Genomic DNA, 19,305 nt, shown 5'->3' with positions numbered 1-19,305 from the left:
AAAGAATCAATGTGCCAAATTTCAGCCTCCTAGGTAAATGGGAAGTGGGAGAATTAGTGATGAGTGTGTCAGTGAGTCAGTGAGCCAGTGAGGGCTTTGCCTTTTATAAGTATAGATGAGTAACAAATAGTTTCACAGATAGTAATATACGTTTTTCAATTCTATCTAGCAAGTACTTTGTAGTCTTATTCTTAATATTATCACTTATATATAGAGAAATACTAGATTTAAGTCATTACGGTAAGCCACCAATAACTACAGAGTTAAATATCTTTCCACGATTTCAAGATTAATATTATGATATCAAATCTTAAATTCATGTACGATTTGGGCCTACTAACGATAAATAAATATTATGCATAAACATACTGTAATTCATCTTTTTTTTTGCTATTATCAGATACTAAATTCATATTCCATAAACCAATGGTTTTGATTTATTACTATACAATCTGTACTTGCATATTCTTAATATTGTTCTATCAATTTTTTAAAAATTAAATTTTACTCATTTAACGAATAATTATGAGTATTACATCATGTGTTATTAATAATAAAAATCTATAACATTTAATTGTTTGATGTTTATTTTCCACATGGGATTCACTGGTCTTTTATGTTTTTCATTTCATTTCATATATAACAAAAGTAAAATTTGGCTAATAATTGATTATTTTTTGTTAAATAAAGTTAAGAATAATAAAGATGTCTTTTCATTACATTAAACTGTTTTATACTTTCGCCCATAAAGCCTTATGCAGTATTATATGATTTGACCACATATATTACGTTAAATACATGACACTATCCCATGAAGAAAGCTTTTTAATAACTTCACCAAGAACACTCTTACATTTGGTTTAATATGTTATCCCGAAAGTAGTGCATATTTTTAAATGACTTACCATCCTAGAACAACCATGTTGTCTTTAAATTAAATTGCAGCCCATAATTATGTTCTATTACTAGTACTTTTAGTTAACAAACATTACATAATAGTCTTGATACGACAATATTACTCACAGTCTACGCTGACTTTTATCCGCTTGCTGACTGAAGGAGGCACACTGTTGGAGGCTATACAGAGGTAGGCACCCATGTCTAAGCGGCTGATCTTGGAAATCTCCAGAATCTCTCCCTCCCATTCGGACACTAGAAATAGAAATTAAAATTACTGCTTAAGGTATCTTATTTTTTATAATTGGATTACTAATAACCTCCAACATCTAATATAAATTTGGATTGTGAAGACTTGAGGTTGTTCATGTACAGGCTCTTGATCACTTGTTTACTTTATTAAAAACCTGGAACTTAAAAAGTAGAATATGTTTCCAGATCTGCTTGTACTTATTACAAATTAGGCTCCTGTCATATACATGCGCTGCAGATGCTTTTGCCTGGTGTCTCAGTTTACTGTCACAATTCTCTTTAGCTCATCTTAGGTTGCCTATTGTACCCCCTTTTAGATAGAAGCAAAAGGGTGAAAAGGTTTTATCAAAAAAATAACTGAATGAGCATACACACATTTAACCCATAATATCTGTCTGTTACCGGCAAAAGCTTGTTTTCTTAAATGTATATATTGTTTAATATTATAATACTTAATAAGATATGTCATTGCCTACAAAGCATGAAAAACCAAGGCAACAAAATGCAATGCATACAGCAATCCAAATAGAATTTTGTAGATTATAAAGCTTTTTTCATACTAAATTAAGAGTTTTGTAGTTATCCTACGAATTTACTCATTTCAAGTTAGGTGCCAGCCAAACCGCCTTAGAGCCAGTACATTTAGATCAATTTAGTACTAAGGGGTAAAATATAAACATTTGGCTGTTAATTTTGTGCATCAGTTGGACCTCACCAACAAGTATTGTAAACTTGGCGAGTCCAAAGCATATATCTTAAATAAATGTATTTAAATTTGAATATTGAAGCCATAGTTAACAAAAATTGTCATTCTAGTTTGGCTAGCTTAAAATGGCGTATTTAACACAACTCAGTCATTGGAACCAGCAATATGTTGGTGGTTTAGTCCATTTTATTTAAAAAAGGTTTTGCTTAAGCTTTTATACTTTAATACTTTCTTATGAAATGGTGACCGACTGTAGGTATTTTAAGACAAGTATGCATAGAGATGAGTGTACGACGAGTGGCGCGATCTTGTAGTCTTGTTAGTTACTAAAGCCGACCTATTCTTTTGACAGCTGTTAATTAATAGCCCATATTTGGAGGTATTTTGAGGAAACTCTCCATTTTACTGGACTATTTTACATTGCAGCTCACCTATAAGCGTCTTGTTGATGTTGATCTTGCTGCCGTCGTCCCTCTTCCACTTGATGCTGGGTGGAGGTGACCCTGTGGCGTGGCAGGTCAAGGTCACATTGGAGTTTTCTCTAACGATGACGTCAGAACTGCTCAGGGAGTCGTCGATGTTGGGAGGAACTGGAACAAGCGAAAACTTTGGTAGGAGGAGGGGTAAATAGAACAAATGTTGCGAAGAACCATCTAGTAGGACGCTATGAATAAATCCACCGCAGCAGCATACCAGTGGATTAAGGAATTTTTTTTGCCTGACAGGATTTTCACACCAAAATGTCCAAAACTCTTTATTTGTATAACACAATGTTTAAAAAGTACCTCGGTTTGCTTCTTCTACTAGGCAGATAATAAGGTGTCTTTTTTATTGGAATTTTGATAGTTTATCATGAAACAAATAAATTTCAGAATTCTTATCAAACTATGTCAACAAAAAAACTACTAAAGTTGTACTTATTCTTTATAAGAATCAAGAAATCTAAAGTTTAGAGTATTTAAATTTCTTCTTAACATTTTTTGTACAAAAATACTTCAACGTACATAGTTATTTGTTTACAGGCTGTACAAAATCATTAGAAAGAAGTGTTAGTTTTTAAGCGTGAAAATGGGAATAAACAAAAGTATATAATGTTTAAGTGCCATGATATTTTTAACTCAGTTTCCTCAAATTTTAGGGTAGGTGTTATAAATTTGGCTGTAGATCTTTGAATAAAATTCCATAGGACAGCAACAATTTAAATAACCTTTATTATCTCTTCAAATACAGTGTTGAATTTGTTGTTAAAGTTTTGTAAGAAACACTACTGAACAAAAAACTATTATAAATAAATTTGATTGTACTGTTTACTGTACCTATATTTGACAGAACTAACATTTAACCAGAATTTAACTTATCTATTAGGTAAATCCACAACGGATTTTTTATCGTTTAATCTACGCTAAACAAATATAACTAAGTGTCTTAATACGTGAGGCGACACTATTCAAAACGACACTCCTTTCAATAATTGACCTTTTCTTTGCAGCATTATCAAGTCCATCACCTAAAGCGCTCTCTTTGTCATCGTCCATCTTGTAATGTAAAACGTGATTCGAATGGTGATGTTAAAATGAGTCATAGAAGATGAACCGAAACAAGATTTATAACCTGGAGATATTTTAATAACAACGTTCAACAAACAATCTATTATCTAGATATTGCTTTTTGTTTTTTTTATTAAAACACGACTGTATTTTTTGTTAAAAACTGTTTAAATTGATCGAATCGATGGTTTTGAAATAAATTACATGTAATTATTGTTTTACGTGTAATTAAATTTCGGTTTGGTTGATTTGTTCTTTACTAGAACTAGCAGAGTATCCGTCCTTAGTACGATTATGGCGTAATGTACTAAATGACTGGATGCTGGTCCCTTTCAATAGCGACGGAGAGAGGACATACAAGGGGGAAAATAGGTTCTTTAAATTTACTGAATGACATAGTTATAAATTTGAAATTTTATAGAAATAAAAGTTATGTTTTTACTCAATAACTTAATTTGAATTAGGTAAATGGCAAAAGCTCAGACCAGTGTCGATTGTGCACGTTTATAATAATGGAAAGTTAAGACGGTTCCCTAGTCCTGATACTATCTAATGGCAAACTGTTGTTAGATATCACCATTAGTTGATAGCACAGTGAAAAATAAATCTGTATCTAGTTAAGATCTCGCTTTAAAATCGAAACAGCGACCTTAAGATTTCAATGTGAGCTCTACAACCAAACGTTTAGTCAATTAGACTCAGTAGAAGTAAACAAACATAAACAAAACGGGTTGAAAACCAAAAAGTAAACAACTATTTTCAACCTGTTACACAAAATTTGCAAAGAACTAACGAATAAGAAAAAAAGAATGCAATGGCTTACAAACCAAATAATAAACACGACTGCTTTGCGGAGAAGTAAAACATGAGAAATGTCGATCTTCTACTTGGAATTCCTCTTTGCCTCGGCGACCACCAGACGAAACAAAAAGTTAAACAATCCAGACTATTTGAACTTTGAGGGGAACTTTTTGTAAATTGAATTATTCCAGCTTACGTTGTCTTTGAAATCGGTTTTCCCGGGTTTTGCTAACTGTTGAACGATGGAGGTTATATAACTTAAGGTTATTTAAGCTGTAAATGTTAGCAAAAAGGTGTTGACAAATTGTTTTTGGTATTTAATTTATAATACTATGCAGTTTCAGAATAAGAAAGAACATTTTTGAATTAACAATAGTAAAAACTTACTTATATAATCTTTGAAGAAAATCAAATCCCCCTATTACAGTAAACCTGTAAACTAAGCAAATATTCATTTACCTGGTTAAAATTTCTCTAAAATATTCCCTTAGAATGGACTGATTTATTTTTTATTTCAATAAAAGGAACATATGGGGGTGTAGGAGTTGTAGGGTTTGTATAAAGTGCACTTAAGTTTTTCTGGTGCATGGAAGATTATAAAGTAATTTTTAATCAAAATGTCAATAGCTTAGTATAAAATAAACAAATTTGCCAAATTTTATCAAAAATATCCCTAACTACAACTACAACCGCTTATCTGCATAAGATTTTTCATAGAAATTTTAAATTTATAGTTTTTATCGTATTTGTCCCATATTTTTGCTACATATATTTGCACCTGGTCAAGGTTCATGTGAAATATGTTTTTTATGTATTTTACCAATACAAATAGTTTAACTGATGTAATTTATTTCTTATTTATTTTATTCTTCATGAAAACGTTTTTATACCTAAGATAGTTTACAATTTATGTTGTTTGTAGTATATAATGCCACAGATAACTAAAGTAAAGGTACAGAGTTAATACTCAATGGTAAACTTAAGTGGTGTCTAGCACTAGTGGAGTTGGTGTCTAGGCCTAAGTAAAACACCACCCTCTTGCCATCAAGTACTACAGCGTGAGGTGAAGGAAGACCCTATGTGCTCTGTACGGTAGGAATTTTCGCACAATACTTACCGTTTGGGCTCTTCCTTGCTCGTCACAAGTATATTTCCGGTACAAGCATACGGTCGTCCTATATGATAATGTTCTGCTGAGTAAAAATTTTAATATTAAAAGAGGTATTCAAAGTTAAAAGTTAGATTTACATAGTAATATTTTTTGCACCGTCACAAATACGATGGCAAAATCATCTTCATTGCTGTATGGACTATATTTTAATGATGTATAAAACATTTTGTTTCCCTCAGTATATTTTATCATCACATTGCACGCAGTTTTTCCACCCAAAGTATCCCTTTGTTTCGTCCAATGATCAGATAAATCCACGACCAAACAACAGTTTTGTGTAAGTGGGAAGTTTTCGCCTGATTAATGTCCGTGACTTTGTTTTCGACAAAAATGTTTTTGTTTACGTTGGATTTATGTTGGTAGCCTGAGCGATATGTGTTGACATCCAGTGGGAAATTGATTTGTGTTTCTCACTGAGGCAAAGGTACGCTTGAATTCAGTTTATAATAGGGAATTGTATTACATTGTGAATTTCCCATATAGGGAATAAGCTATTACCATAGAACTCATGGTAAGACCTGGGCCCGGGACCGATTTATTTTTTCGTTTTGAGGGCCCTAGAAGCCAAAGCACCATCCGTTTTAATTCATATAAATATGTCCGATAGTGCGATAGCTCGAGCAAAAATCAACCAATTTTGATGGAATTTGGTACAAACGTATAAACCAACGTTTATTCGAACGAGTTCGCGAACCAGCATGTGTTCTTCATAGACTAGAGGACTATGTGAACAAGGGTTATGGGGGGTTTTATTTTATTTTTTATAAAATTTAGCAGCTTCTTTGTAGAGCTTAAAAAACAAATAATTTAGTATATTGAAGCGGTTTTATGTACCTAATGGCTACAGAGATAATGCAAAAAAAAAAGTTATTTAAAATTACTATGTTATTCTTATGGAGAATAAGTAAACTGTTGTAGTTTGCTTGTTTATGACGTATTTTGATCAAATTTGGAAAATGCATTCATTTCATACTAAACTATTACATTTTACAAAAAAATACTTTTTACCCTTCCTGTTGCAGCAAACCTAAATACTCGTTAAACTACTGTTATAGGTACTGTTGTAGGTAATAAATGTGATATTTTTAGGGAGACATTTTAGTTTAAATGCAATTTAGGCAAATGGAAATTCGCTTAGTCTGCAGGTTTGCTGCGGTCTGGTTAAATATCTTACCGACTTCCGGAATAATTTTCTTGATGTGGTATACAGCATGTTGACATTATTTTTTGGAGTTTATTTACATTCATTACGATCGTCTCAGTTAACACTGTAGATTATATAAAAGTAATTTCTAACACCATTACTTTTCCGTTGGGAGTCAAAGTAATGGACTGGCGATGAATATTTATACGTGTCAGATTTCTTCTCCTGTAATTTCCTGTCACTGATTAAAGCTCAGTGACTCGCTGCATTACAATGATGTTGAGATCTTTTTATTGCTTTGTAATCGCGACAGCAGCTGTTCCACGTGTTTATTTTAAACTAGTCATCCATTGCAGTTGCTCATTAAGGATTATATACGCTATGAAAGAATAGTGACGTATTTATTTATGACAAGAAAAGAGGATTTACGGCTAAGGATTTAAGTACAGTATTTTTAATTTAAAGGTTGATTTATTTGGCAATATGTTCTTGGCAAGGTGTAGAATAAACATAAAAATAAAATCTAACGAAAAATCGTTGTTTACTAACATAGTTTACCACTCAAGCAATTATAAGTGTTTATGTATACTGTATTTACAAGTTTGTATTTTCAATCTGTTTTCATTACTAGAGCATTATGACAAATTTGATGTGACTATTTTGATGGACTAATAAAGATACAATAATTTTCATTTAACAAAAATGCTTAGCCTAATGAAGTAACCAGGTAATAACCACCATTTTATATATGAAATAAACATGTATTTCTTGTAACAAAAATTATGAATTTTAGCTTTGAGCTAATTGTTATAATTCTTATTATTGCTTGCAAAACACTACTTATTTAACTAAAAAAAAATCCAATAAAATGAATTAAATTGTTTTTGTTTTGCTAAATTATGTTACAAGATTAGTTAGTGTTTAGCCCTACGATTTTTTACTATTATACCCACTAATTCGGATCCCTTCTCAAGCTCTAGTTCTACTGTATTAATAACATTGAACAGATTTAGAAAATATTTTTACTTTTTGTTTTTTATAAGTAATACATATTAAATAAATTTCAATATTTATTTACAAAAATGTTTTCACAATGCAACATACAGCATTTAATATATTCACAATACCATAAGAATATATATACGTTGGTGTTGTCACTACTGTTTTTGATATTGTAAAAAGTTATATTTCTTCATCTTCAATCATGATCAAATCAGTTTTTCTTGTATGTACTCTTCCTTACAAGTGGTTATTTATTTACCATATACATGTTGACAACGGACGTATCTCGATCCGATAACAGTTTGAAACTTGTCAATAGATCCTCTATGAGAAAACTTCGTGCTATGAAAAGAAAAGAGGTAGTATTTTTTAAGCTTTCTCTATTTCATATAAAGAGTTTTTCTTTTACTAAACATAACTTTTTGGTTACTTTTTGTTGTTGTAATAATACAATTACTTTTTCAATTAATTGTGTTTCTGCAATAATTGTAATTTGCTCTTATTTATTACTTGGACTACTCTGTGTTTTATTTAAGTATTTAATTGTATGAGGAGAGCCGGAATAATCCATTAAGATATACAGTATACTTGATCATTCAAGGTTTATAGAATAATAGTTTAAAACACTGTTTAATCCATCACCTCCTTTAATAAATAAAATCAGATGATTGATAATTTAAATTTAAATATAACATACACTTGACCATAAATATTTAGTAACTGTGTATTTACTTATGATATAAATAATTATAAAAAACCAAAAAGGCATTAAACATAGACCTATTGTTTTTGTGTTGGTACATTTACATGAATTTAACATTACAGAAGGACAAGCAGGGATATATTATTTTCAAGAGGTTGGCGGCCTCTTTTAACCTTGCGTTTACCCGTCCACATAGACTACGGATCTTTGTGGGAACGTAGTCAGGAAAAGCAAGGAGAGCCAGTACAGTTTACTGATAAACAGTAGTAGCATATCCCAGGATCCGAACTCAGGGCATTGCTGCCTTGATCCTGCATTCCGAGGTGCTACTGACTGAGCCACCGACTCACCAGACTTATATACCTTATATATAAAATAAAACTATCTAAACCTTTCAAAACATTGCTACATATTTATTATACGGATTGAAGTAGCTTTTACAAATATTTAAAATAAACTATTCACATTACAACTATGGAGGTGTACCACTTCATCAGTAAACGAACTGTAAAGTTAACTCAGACCACAAAACGTGGAATAAAACAAAGTTGTAAAGTGATTATGAAAGTCGTCGGGAAAATGCGGCCTCAGTTCCGAGGGAGGTTTATTGCCGTGTCTTTGTAATTCGTTTTACTACGAAGACGTCTTTGGAATTCATTGTTCCAACAAATTATCTCCAAGGTACTCAGATTTTATAATCTGTTCTGCAGCTTCCTTGGTTGTATACGCAACCTGTTTTCCGAAACATTATGTTTTATTGAACTTGTTTATGTGACAATTCAATATCTTTCGATATAAACTTTTACACCATTGGTTATAATATAATTAAGTTTCGTTATTTTAAATCGTGAAAACAAAATCGGCGTATGCAACATTAAAATAAATGTGCATTTTCAAGTAAGTATGATATTTAACAATAGAACCAAAACTATAATATACTACACGTTTAAAAAAATGTACAGCATTATACAAAGTTATCATTAGGAAAATTCACTGACGAAAACAATCTTGTTACATTTATGTAAGTCATCAAATAAAAACGTGATGAGTAAACTAATATTCCCAGTAATGGTTTTGTTTTAGAATTAACGTGTGATTATTTTGCAAGCTGATCATTACAAAATAACCATCTGTAAAGTTGCTTTTGAAATTTACACCTAAAATTACACTGAAATTTAAATCTGTAACTGTCTTCATTAACCATCCACAAAAACACTTTTTTCGCTAAGTTCTGCTGGACAAAGTATATGTATGTCGGAGTAAACAGAGTAAAATGTTAATTGTTCAAATGCCATACATGAAAGTTTCAAGGGGATTTAAAACAGTCCGTCTTACCGAGGAATTTATTTTGCCAAGGTTCATACTAATGAGGTTCGACTGTACTGTAGATAGTGGAAAATAATTCTAGCTCCGATAAGAAAAAAATTCTAGATCTACAATCTAAAAATTGAAATTTTGGTAAATTAGAATTTTTTTTACTAATTAAGTTTTGAGAATACATAACCTTTGAAAGGTAAAATAGTTTTTTTTATTAGTTTCTACTCTAAAACAAGTTTTAAACTTTTAAAATGTATAATTTGGGCATTGGTCCTCTCATATAACCTTAAACATCTATAGTCCTTTTTGTTGGATTTTAAAGTTGAGAGTTATTCCTGCTGCGTTTCTACTTAAAATTCCTGTCTTTCCTTTGGGAACCAGCAGACGAAACAAAAAGTTAAACAATCCAGACTATTTGAAGGAAAGTTGTACAGTCCGTCCTTACCTTTATCTTGTAAAACTGGCGGGATTCTAATAAAAAGGTATTTATTTCTAGTAAATAATCAACGAATCAACCCAAACCTTAAAACCCAAAGCTAAAACTCAAAATCTTAAGATTATAAACTATCCAAGCATGATAAGTGCAGGAAAGAAAGTTGTTTGTCCCTTCAAAACCAACATAAGTTTTCTTAAATTTGTTATGTTTAAATATATTTAACGAACATTTATTTAGGAAATAAGCAACAAAAATATGTTTCACGATGCAACGTGTTCGGGTGTTATTTACATAATAAATGTTTCTTAAGGATATTTGAATATTATGGAATAAGAATAAAAAAAAATCACACGTTCACTATTGGGACACAGGTGAAAGTAAAAACAATCTATACAACAAAATCATAGTATAGGTTTATTCCTACAAAATTTATAGTAATCATTCATTTAAACATTTTTCTGCCCTTTATAGATTTATTGAGTTCAAGCTTTTAATAAAAATACGCAAATTTTCAGATCGAAAATTTTTAATTGTTTTAGAGACATTACGTTGGGAGAAACATTTTTAAAGATTTATATTTTATACCTTCGTAAAGATGACAACGCCAGGACTATTTCAAATTGTCCCTTGCTATAAGAAGAGTTTAAGCAATATAGGGCAAGTTAAAAAGTCAGTAAAAAAATTGTTAAAAAATACGTTTCTGTGACCTGAAAGAAACGTGAATGAAATATGTCATAAGAAGTCAGGTGTTTATTAATAAAAACTATGATAAAAAAAAAACAATGATAATTCAAACCTTCAATATCAATAACCATCTAATCGTATTTAAATATGGGGTTTTCAATTGTAAATATCTCACGTAAAATTGTTCATGAATAAAATATATTTTATTTCAAACCCTCCCTGTTGTTTTTATTCTTTACCTCAAAGACATGTTGACAACGGACGTATCTCAACCCGATAAAAGTTAGAAACTTGTAAATAGATCCTTTAAGAGCAAACTTAAAGTTGTGAGAGTCGTTATCAGCAAGGAGGTTATATTTGTTTAAACTTTCTGTATTTCCATATACACAGCTTTTTATAATATGTTATGTTGGATAAACAAACTTATCGGACGATTTTGGTATCCGTTTTGAGATAAGAATTTTACTTAATTTGAATTTATTGTATTTCTTATGGCCACGTAACTATTATGTATTACTTATTGAACGTTTTTATTTTACAAAATAACTCTATAAAGAGAGTTGAAATAGTCTCTATGAATAAAAGGGCTTGGTCATAAATGAAATTTTAATAACTATTTAAAACATAATCCATCACCACCATTACAAATAAAAACAGAGTGTTTAAAATAAAATTGTACTATACACTAAGGCCTAAGCATAAATGAGTATAAACTAAACATTTACTTATGTTATAATAAATTAAACTACCAATTTAAACCTATACTGCATTCAACTTATTAGTCTCATATTTTAGTTGCTACTATATATAATATTAATTTAGCACTTCATTATCTTCTAAACTATAAACAATCGGGGAAGGTTACTCAGACCACAAAACGTGGAATAAAACAAAGTTGTAAAGTGATTATGAAAGTCGTCGGAAAATGCGGCCTCAGTTCCGAGGGAGGTTTATTGCCGTGTCTTTGTAATTAGTTTTACTACGAAGACGTCTTTGGAATTCATTGTTCCAACAAATTATCTCCACGGTACTCAGATTTTATAATCTGTTCTTCAACTTCCTTAAGGTATTTTAATACTTTTTTCTATATTCTTGAACGTAAGATGAGGTTGCATTACTTTATTAAAATACTAGGCCTACTTTTAATGACATATTACAATTTATTTTCCTGCTTTATATTGTCATATTGTTAAAAATACATTTACCGTAAATACCCTGTAGTAATTACTATAAGCTTAATCAGGTGCTATACCCGTGCCTTGCAACGGAGTCAGTATGCAAATTGTAGTTTGTACTGTAAACGGAAAGCTTATCACAATACAGGTAGTTCCAAACCTGTTATAGTGTAATTTCTAAAATTGTTTGAGACATTTTAGTGTAAATATAATCAGGCAAATGGAAAGTCGTTTAGTCTGCACGTTCGCTGCGGTATGGTATTTTATTACTGTTTCCAAAAAACATCTTAAGATTAATTCTCATAAAACTTATCTGTTCTTCAACTTCCTTGTATTAACAATCTGTATTGTAAAACGTGTTTTTTTTTTAATTTAATTTACCGTACACTATATTTATATAACATTTATGTTGACAATATTTTCAATATCTTTATCAAATTACGTTTTATATAAAATATTATATATAGTGACGTCTTCTCTATTAAATAAAGTGCGGTTTCAGTGCAGTATTCCTAAATATAATAAAAACGATACAGTAATAAAAATAAGTCTCTGTCACTTCCGTTAAAATGCAGAGAAACAACAATTTTAAATTAACAACGAATTATTCTTTGTAGTTAAGTAAAATTAGAATTACTGTTTTCACGTTAAGCACGAATTAATGGCAAGGAAATTAGATTTAAAACATAAACTTAAATGTCGTACTTACCGTAATAAAATGATAGAAATAAATATGTTCACTGAAGAGTTACGAATAAAATCAAGTGGGTGCCTTAAAAGAATATTTCGAACTCAAAAAATTATAGAAGAAAATTATTGATCCAAACAAACGGGTTGTGTGGATAAAAATCTCCGAATCACTGCAACATTACTCATATAATTTTCACCAAGACGAAATTGGCTAAACTGTTTATTTAGTACATCAACAATCCACAAAAATTGGTGAAAATTTCCCCTCATAACACGACCTTTGTCTCCCCCAACGGCCAGATAAATCCACTGGGCAAACAACGGGTTTGTTTAAGTGGGAAGTTTTCGTCAGATTAATGTTTGGCACGTTGTTTCCGAAAAATGTCCCTGTTTACCATGGATTTATGTTGAAACTGTATGTGTCAGGATCCCGATATTACTCTACACATGCATCCGCAATGCGGATATTAAAAATAATGTAATGTATGTACAAATTTTAGATAAAAGGGTTTATAAAAAAAATATTTAAAATTTTTAATTACTTCAAACCATTAGAAATATCACCATAAATATCTTTAAAACTATTTTATGCCTAAGATAGGTATAAATTACATGTAATAAGTTCATACCATTTACATCTATTATCCAAATTTAAATTAGTTTTAAAACATCTTGTCTGTTTCATCAAAACAAAGTACAAGTATCTTCTCGTGGATCCTTTTACTTCCGAATCATATTATTAGCTATATTTTTCACTGGGCAAACCTTTAAAGTGTACAAAAAACTTTAAATTATGCCAGTAAAGCCATTATTGGCCTTTGTTTCCACTTCTGACCTTTGTAGCCCTTATACAACGCATGTCCTCACGTGACACAAAAGTATTTTTTAAATAGAATCAAGCCATGGATTTGCCTTATAACTAACGACCAGATTACTGTGCAGAAGATAAGTTATTTTTTTGCAGCTTAAAGATATTTTAATAGATAAAAAATAAAAACATTATAAAGCTTAATAACAAAATATTTGAAGTAGGTGGATTACTTTTACGACATGAATTTAGACTCGGGTAAAAGTTGTTTAGATAGTTTTAAATCCATCGTCAATACAACCACAGTAGTTTTCATAAGTCAAACGTACAAAGTGGCCTATTTGGCAAGGCCAAAGGATGATTATCAATTAGTAATTGCTCATCAATAGTCAGTTGGTCAATTTGGCAAGACACAATTCAAATCAAACATAAATAAATTTGAAATCAATGACTGTGTCAAAATTAAACTTATTAAGAAAATAGCAAATAATACAAAAGTATTTAAAAGGTTTTATGTTAGATTCTACTTAGTAAACTTGAAAAAGGGGAAAAATATAAATGACAGGATAAATGCATTATCCTTACACGTTTGTCCTGTGTTTTAACTTATTACTGGGTTCAAATATCAATTATATTCTGTTATTTAATTCGTGAACGTTATCCTCTATTAAATGTCAATTAATTAACAAACATATACAGAATTAACATAAAAAAGCGTTACTTATTTTTTGATAAACCTGTTTATGTAACTAATGGGTTAAGTATTTAACGTCAAATCCTCAATGCATGTTTTTACCACCCTTATGTTGATATTATTTAAAGTATTTTAATCGTACACTAACTTCACCCCCCCCTCCCACCACCTCGTTAGGACTCCCCACGTATGTAAGTCACGTCTTCAAACAGAGTCCGCCCCCTTGATTAACTAGCAATGTCTTGTCCCATCTTTCTTATAAGTTAATAAAAAACATATTCCATAAGATGTTTAATAGTGCATATAAGACCCATGTACAGAGTAATGTAAACGATATAAAAGAAACAGATAAGAACAACAGAAAAAGAACAAAAAATAATAATGATAAAAAAATTTATTAATTTTGTACTTTTTCCCTCTAGACATAATATTTTTCGTCAACATTGTGTTTTGGACGAAAAGATCCATTACAGGCTACCCCTATACCCAAAACAGTGGTGCATGTGTATGTACACTGTACAGCACCACAGACGACACCTGTAATCCGATTTGGATTTAATGAAGGTATTAATCCATGCTACCTCCTAGTTTTTTTCACCTTTAGAACTTTTTTAGTTGTGATTTTCCCATAGAGCCCCATTGAATAACAGAATAATTGGACTTTTACGATTAAGGCTCGAATGGTTTCGATTAAAATTTAGTTGATCATGATACTTATAATTCCAGACCTGATTGTACAACCTCAATTCTGTAAAAGTTACATTTCAAAGGTTTACATAATTTTTCAGATTTTCCCCTTAAACCATACATAATAGTCTCTCCCAACACTTACCTAATAAATTATGCCTATCAAGGTTGTTGACAAGGTAATGAATGGGAAACAGTTTTTAATGTGTTAGTTTTCTGTTGCCATTTATTTCTTTATCGTTGTAGCCTACTCTAGATGCCAACATCAAAACATCAGTTTTACTGAAATTAATTATCTTTATTTAGTATTAAATATTGAATTGATAACCGAATTTCACAATATAATATTTTAAATATTTGATTTGAAAACGAATTCTTTATTCCGGTCTCTTATGTTTTTTTATGTAAGATAGTTGAATCGTATAGTGTGATATGTGATTATTTAACATGTAGATACCCATGACGACCAAAAATACATACCATGAGAAGAATATTTGTCGGAACGAACGAAATAAATCCCTCATTGCTTACACTTTCTCAATTAGTTAAACTCATAGTGTACGTAATAAACATCATAAGACAAAGTCCATCATGCGTTTTCAAAAGCAAGACACAAATAAGTAGTTTGATGAAAGATATAGTCCAAATCACAAAATTATTTAGGTTCACATAATTTGTTTACTACAAGTCAGTCGTTGAATGTGTTATTGCTAGAGACTGAACCTTTGGCAACCATAGCCATTAGTTACCAAGAGAGTATGTTAGTCACGTTTTGCTAACTAAGGGAGGCCTCCCCTCCCTGCCAATCCCCACCCCTCCATTCACCCCTCCCACCATTCATCTCCCTAAATTACGTAATGTTGTCTTCTGTCATAGCGAGTATTGTCTCTAGTAAAGTGATACATCAATGTTGATATTAGGAATATATTGATTTCAAGCTCAATAAACTTAGAAATTGAGTTGTATTAATAAGGTGATTCTTTGGGTGTTCCTAGAATTAATAGTGTAAATAAAAAATATTGACTGTGAAAAAAACTTAATAAACTCTATTTTAATATAGTAGCCACTTAATCAAGTCAAGTCTTATTGATTAAAAAAAAAAAAAAATAGAAAGCAGCAGGAAACTTTGCTGGAGTAATTTATCCGGCAAATTTTATCCTAAAGTATTATTATAATGAAATTTGAGCTTAAACTTAGCTCTAATATTTAATATAACGTTATGTTAATTTTTATTTATACGTTTTTAGTTTTTGTTCGCAGTAATGTTACATACTATACAAGGAAATATTACGTTAGATACATCATAGATTCTAAAAAAAAATTTTACAGGCTTTGCGTTTTTTTTCCTAAAAATATAAATGTTTAACATAAGTTATTCACATGGAAGTTCAAACATGAAGCTTGTTATTTCCTTTACGTTAGCATATTATACAAAACGACTTACGAATCGGTTCGCTGATCACGAGCAGAATAAGCTTTTAAAATGTGAATATACGCTTTGGCATCATTTTACTGTATGGTGTCATAAACAGGGTACTATAAGTTGTTCTTAAAAGTTACTCGTTCTAATCTAAGAGAATTAATAATGGACAAGATATAAGCTAATGATTACGAACAACTTATTTAACTGAATGACCTTATAACCACGTAAGAGACTTTATTTTAAACCACAGTACTTAAATAAGTGTTAGTGTAAGTTAAACGATAACATATTATTATTATTTAAACTAGAAATTGGAGAGGGGAAACTAGTGAAAATGAGGCCAGGTATAAAACCATACTTAACACTAAATATTGTATGCATTAGATAAGTGTTCTTTATTTCCGTACAATTTGATTCACAAATTATGCAACATACAGCTAAAGGGACTTCTATTTAATATTTCTTAACCAAAATAAAGTGGTAGATTTAGGAGACATTTCAACATACACATTTCGGTTGTAATTAATAGGTAACTACAGAAAATATATATGTTATACACACAGTCTTGCCACATCCAACTCTAGCAACTCCAGAGCCACTGGGGCGGAGCCCGAAAGCCCGATCAGAATAAAAACTACTTAGTTTTCCTATTTAATGCCCAAAGAATCGGTGTACAAAATTTCAGTCTCTTAGGTAAATGGGAAGTGGGAGAATTAGTGATGAGTGAGTGAGTGAGTGAGTGAGTCAGTGAGGGCCCTGCCTTTTATAAGTATAGATGACCAGAAATGTTTTTGTAATCAAGATTTAAATTGTTTGGTAAAAAGAAATTCAAAGATTGGCAATCAAACGTATTAAAAGATCCCACCATCATTGTAATGCAGCGAGTCACTGAGCTTTAATCAGTGACACGAAATTACAGGAGAAGAAATCTGACACGTATAAATATTCATCGCCAGTCTATTACTTTAGTAATGAATGACACGTTCTTAACTCTGTTTGAAGATATTCTTTACATAACGCTTTCATGATGGGGTTTTTAGTTTGTTTGAAATGTCGTAATAACTCCAGATTCCATTTTTGTAAACAGTCATAGTAAATTGAAAGTTGTTTTGTAAAAAATATTCTGTATGTAGGCCTAGTGGGATTTTTTAAATATATTCCGTATCTAGGACCGAAAATGAGGTTTTGCTGGCTCGAGATCACAGTTTGAGTCGAAGTAGAGATAGCAAGGACAGCAGTACATAGATTTCAGCCTCAAATCAACGCTTGTAAAACGGCTAAAAACATCATAGTGTGGTAAAAAATAGTATATTGGATCACTAGGGCGTAAAGTGACTCTTTTCGACTCAATCTCAAGTTTCGGAAAATGAGCGAGTAATATTGCACCACTATTTAAGAAACTTAAGTTACAACATGATTATACTTTTTATCAAAAGACAACCTCTCAAAACGTCTTCCAACTTATTTCAAATTTTGCTAATGCACACAATTTCGGCTGTTTAGTAATAAGTGATTCAATTTAAATATCTTGACATTCTATTAAGAACCCCCCTTATCACCATTACCGTATCAGCAAACCTAATCACTCATTAAACCTAATTTTATTGAAAAGGGAATTAATCCCACATGTTAGAGAAATGTTTTAGAGTAAATCAAAACAGGTGAATAGAAATTCACTTAGTCTGCAGGTTTGCTGCTGCGTGTTTCTTTTTTAGTTCAGTGAAGGAGAGTACTACCACTACTACTAGCTTTGCCCCTGGAATAAATACATTTCCCCTTTCATTTAAAACCGAGTTTTAATTCTTTTAGACCATAAGCATTTTTTAGTTTTAGTTTAAAAATAAACAAACATTTTTTTATTGATCTACGTAGACACCTGGTGTATACTCTACTGATGAATTATTGATAGAATGGGTATTTTAAGGGAAGGGCAGAGAGACAGAAATGGGGGAGGAAGGCTGCAATATAACAACCACTACAGATTGATGTGGCTTTGGTGGCTAAATGTGAGAGACTCTCGATAGACAGGGATAATTAACCGTAATGAAATGTCAACTAGTTGTGTCACCGTAATATCCATCACAACAATACACCTTACGGTGCAAAGTTGCACTGATAAAACAGTAATAACCCTTTTATAGTAAACATTTTAATAGCTTATTTTATAATATTTTACTGTCATAAATGTTTCGTTACATATTACTTTTCTTGCGTGCTAATTTAGTTTTTCTAAATTAATTCACTATGCACAATACATGTATTTTTTCAGAATTAGTCAGTTAATCACAAGATACTGATATTGTTGGTTTTAAACTTTGTAATGGAATTAATATTATGCACAAGCAACAACAAACTGTTTAAAATACAGTAACTACTTTTTACGACTGATAAATATAAATAAGTCTAGTGTAGGCTTATTGGTCAGTAAATGTGTGTATCTATATAAATGTTTTAATATGTAGCCTACTGACTCCCACTATTCATTGTATAACAAGAAAGTACAGTATTGTAAGTAAGTTTGTGTTTTCAATAGAAATATACGTTTTGGTTCCCCCTGAAAACTAACAGTGTATGGAATTCTTACAAAGCAACAGACTATGTGGTACGATATTAATACTATTTCGTATGTTATGGTAATTTTAACTTTGAGCTTGAACATAATGGTAAAACCCCAAATGCCGTAAAAATTGCGGTTCAAAAACCTTTGCAGCTTTTGTGATTTTACCCATGAAATAATATACAAATTGGCCCTTAAAAATAGGTACTCATCATTACACGGAAATCAATTATAATTTATTAGGTGTACTGGTTTAGTTACAGGTTTAATAAAAAGGATTGTAAAGCCTCTCTTCATATAATTTAATCAGACGGGCATTTAAAAATCCTTAAATATTTCAGTTGAAAATTGTTTACAAAAACATCGTTCATAGTTTACCAAATCTAGGTATTACAACATAAGCTAATAAAGGATAAATTTCCATCGGGTAGATAAAACATACTCCCTTAGTAGATTTGTCATCCTTATGGAACAGCTGAAGCTAATTTTGTTGTTAGTTCTGTACGTCCAACTGTAGAGGTTGTGTTTTGTTTACAATTTGTTTCTTGTTATTTCAGTCATTTAAAACCTCATTTAACCAAATAAAACGATATAATCATAAGAAATAACTA

At 30.9% G+C, this 19,305-nt stretch overlaps 1 protein-coding gene across 3 annotated transcripts in view; it reads right to left on the bottom strand.

Moving 5' to 3' along the window:
- The window catches only part of LOC128996176 (neurotrimin-like), a 356,524-nt gene that overhangs the window by 34,643 nt on the left and 302,576 nt on the right, over window positions 1-19,305 (bottom strand). For all 3 annotated transcript variants that reach the window (XM_054421314.1, XM_054421313.1, XM_054421315.1), the window contains 2 exons: window positions 2,287-2,445; window positions 1,024-1,152 (listed from right to left, as the gene is read on the bottom strand). In XM_054421314.1, coding sequence (XP_054277289.1) covers window positions 1,024-1,152; window positions 2,287-2,445 — 288 coding nt within the window. The remainder of the gene's footprint in view (window positions 1-1,023; window positions 1,153-2,286; window positions 2,446-19,305) is intronic.

Source organism: Macrosteles quadrilineatus, unplaced genomic scaffold, assembly GCF_028750875.1.
Source record: "Macrosteles quadrilineatus isolate MER2022 unplaced genomic scaffold, UCM_ALF_1.0 Scaffold_6__1_contigs__length_79288215, whole genome shotgun sequence".
NCBI classification, from domain to species: Eukaryota; Metazoa; Arthropoda; class Insecta; order Hemiptera; family Cicadellidae; genus Macrosteles; species Macrosteles quadrilineatus.
This window is presented reverse-complemented; position numbering and strand designations above follow the sequence as displayed.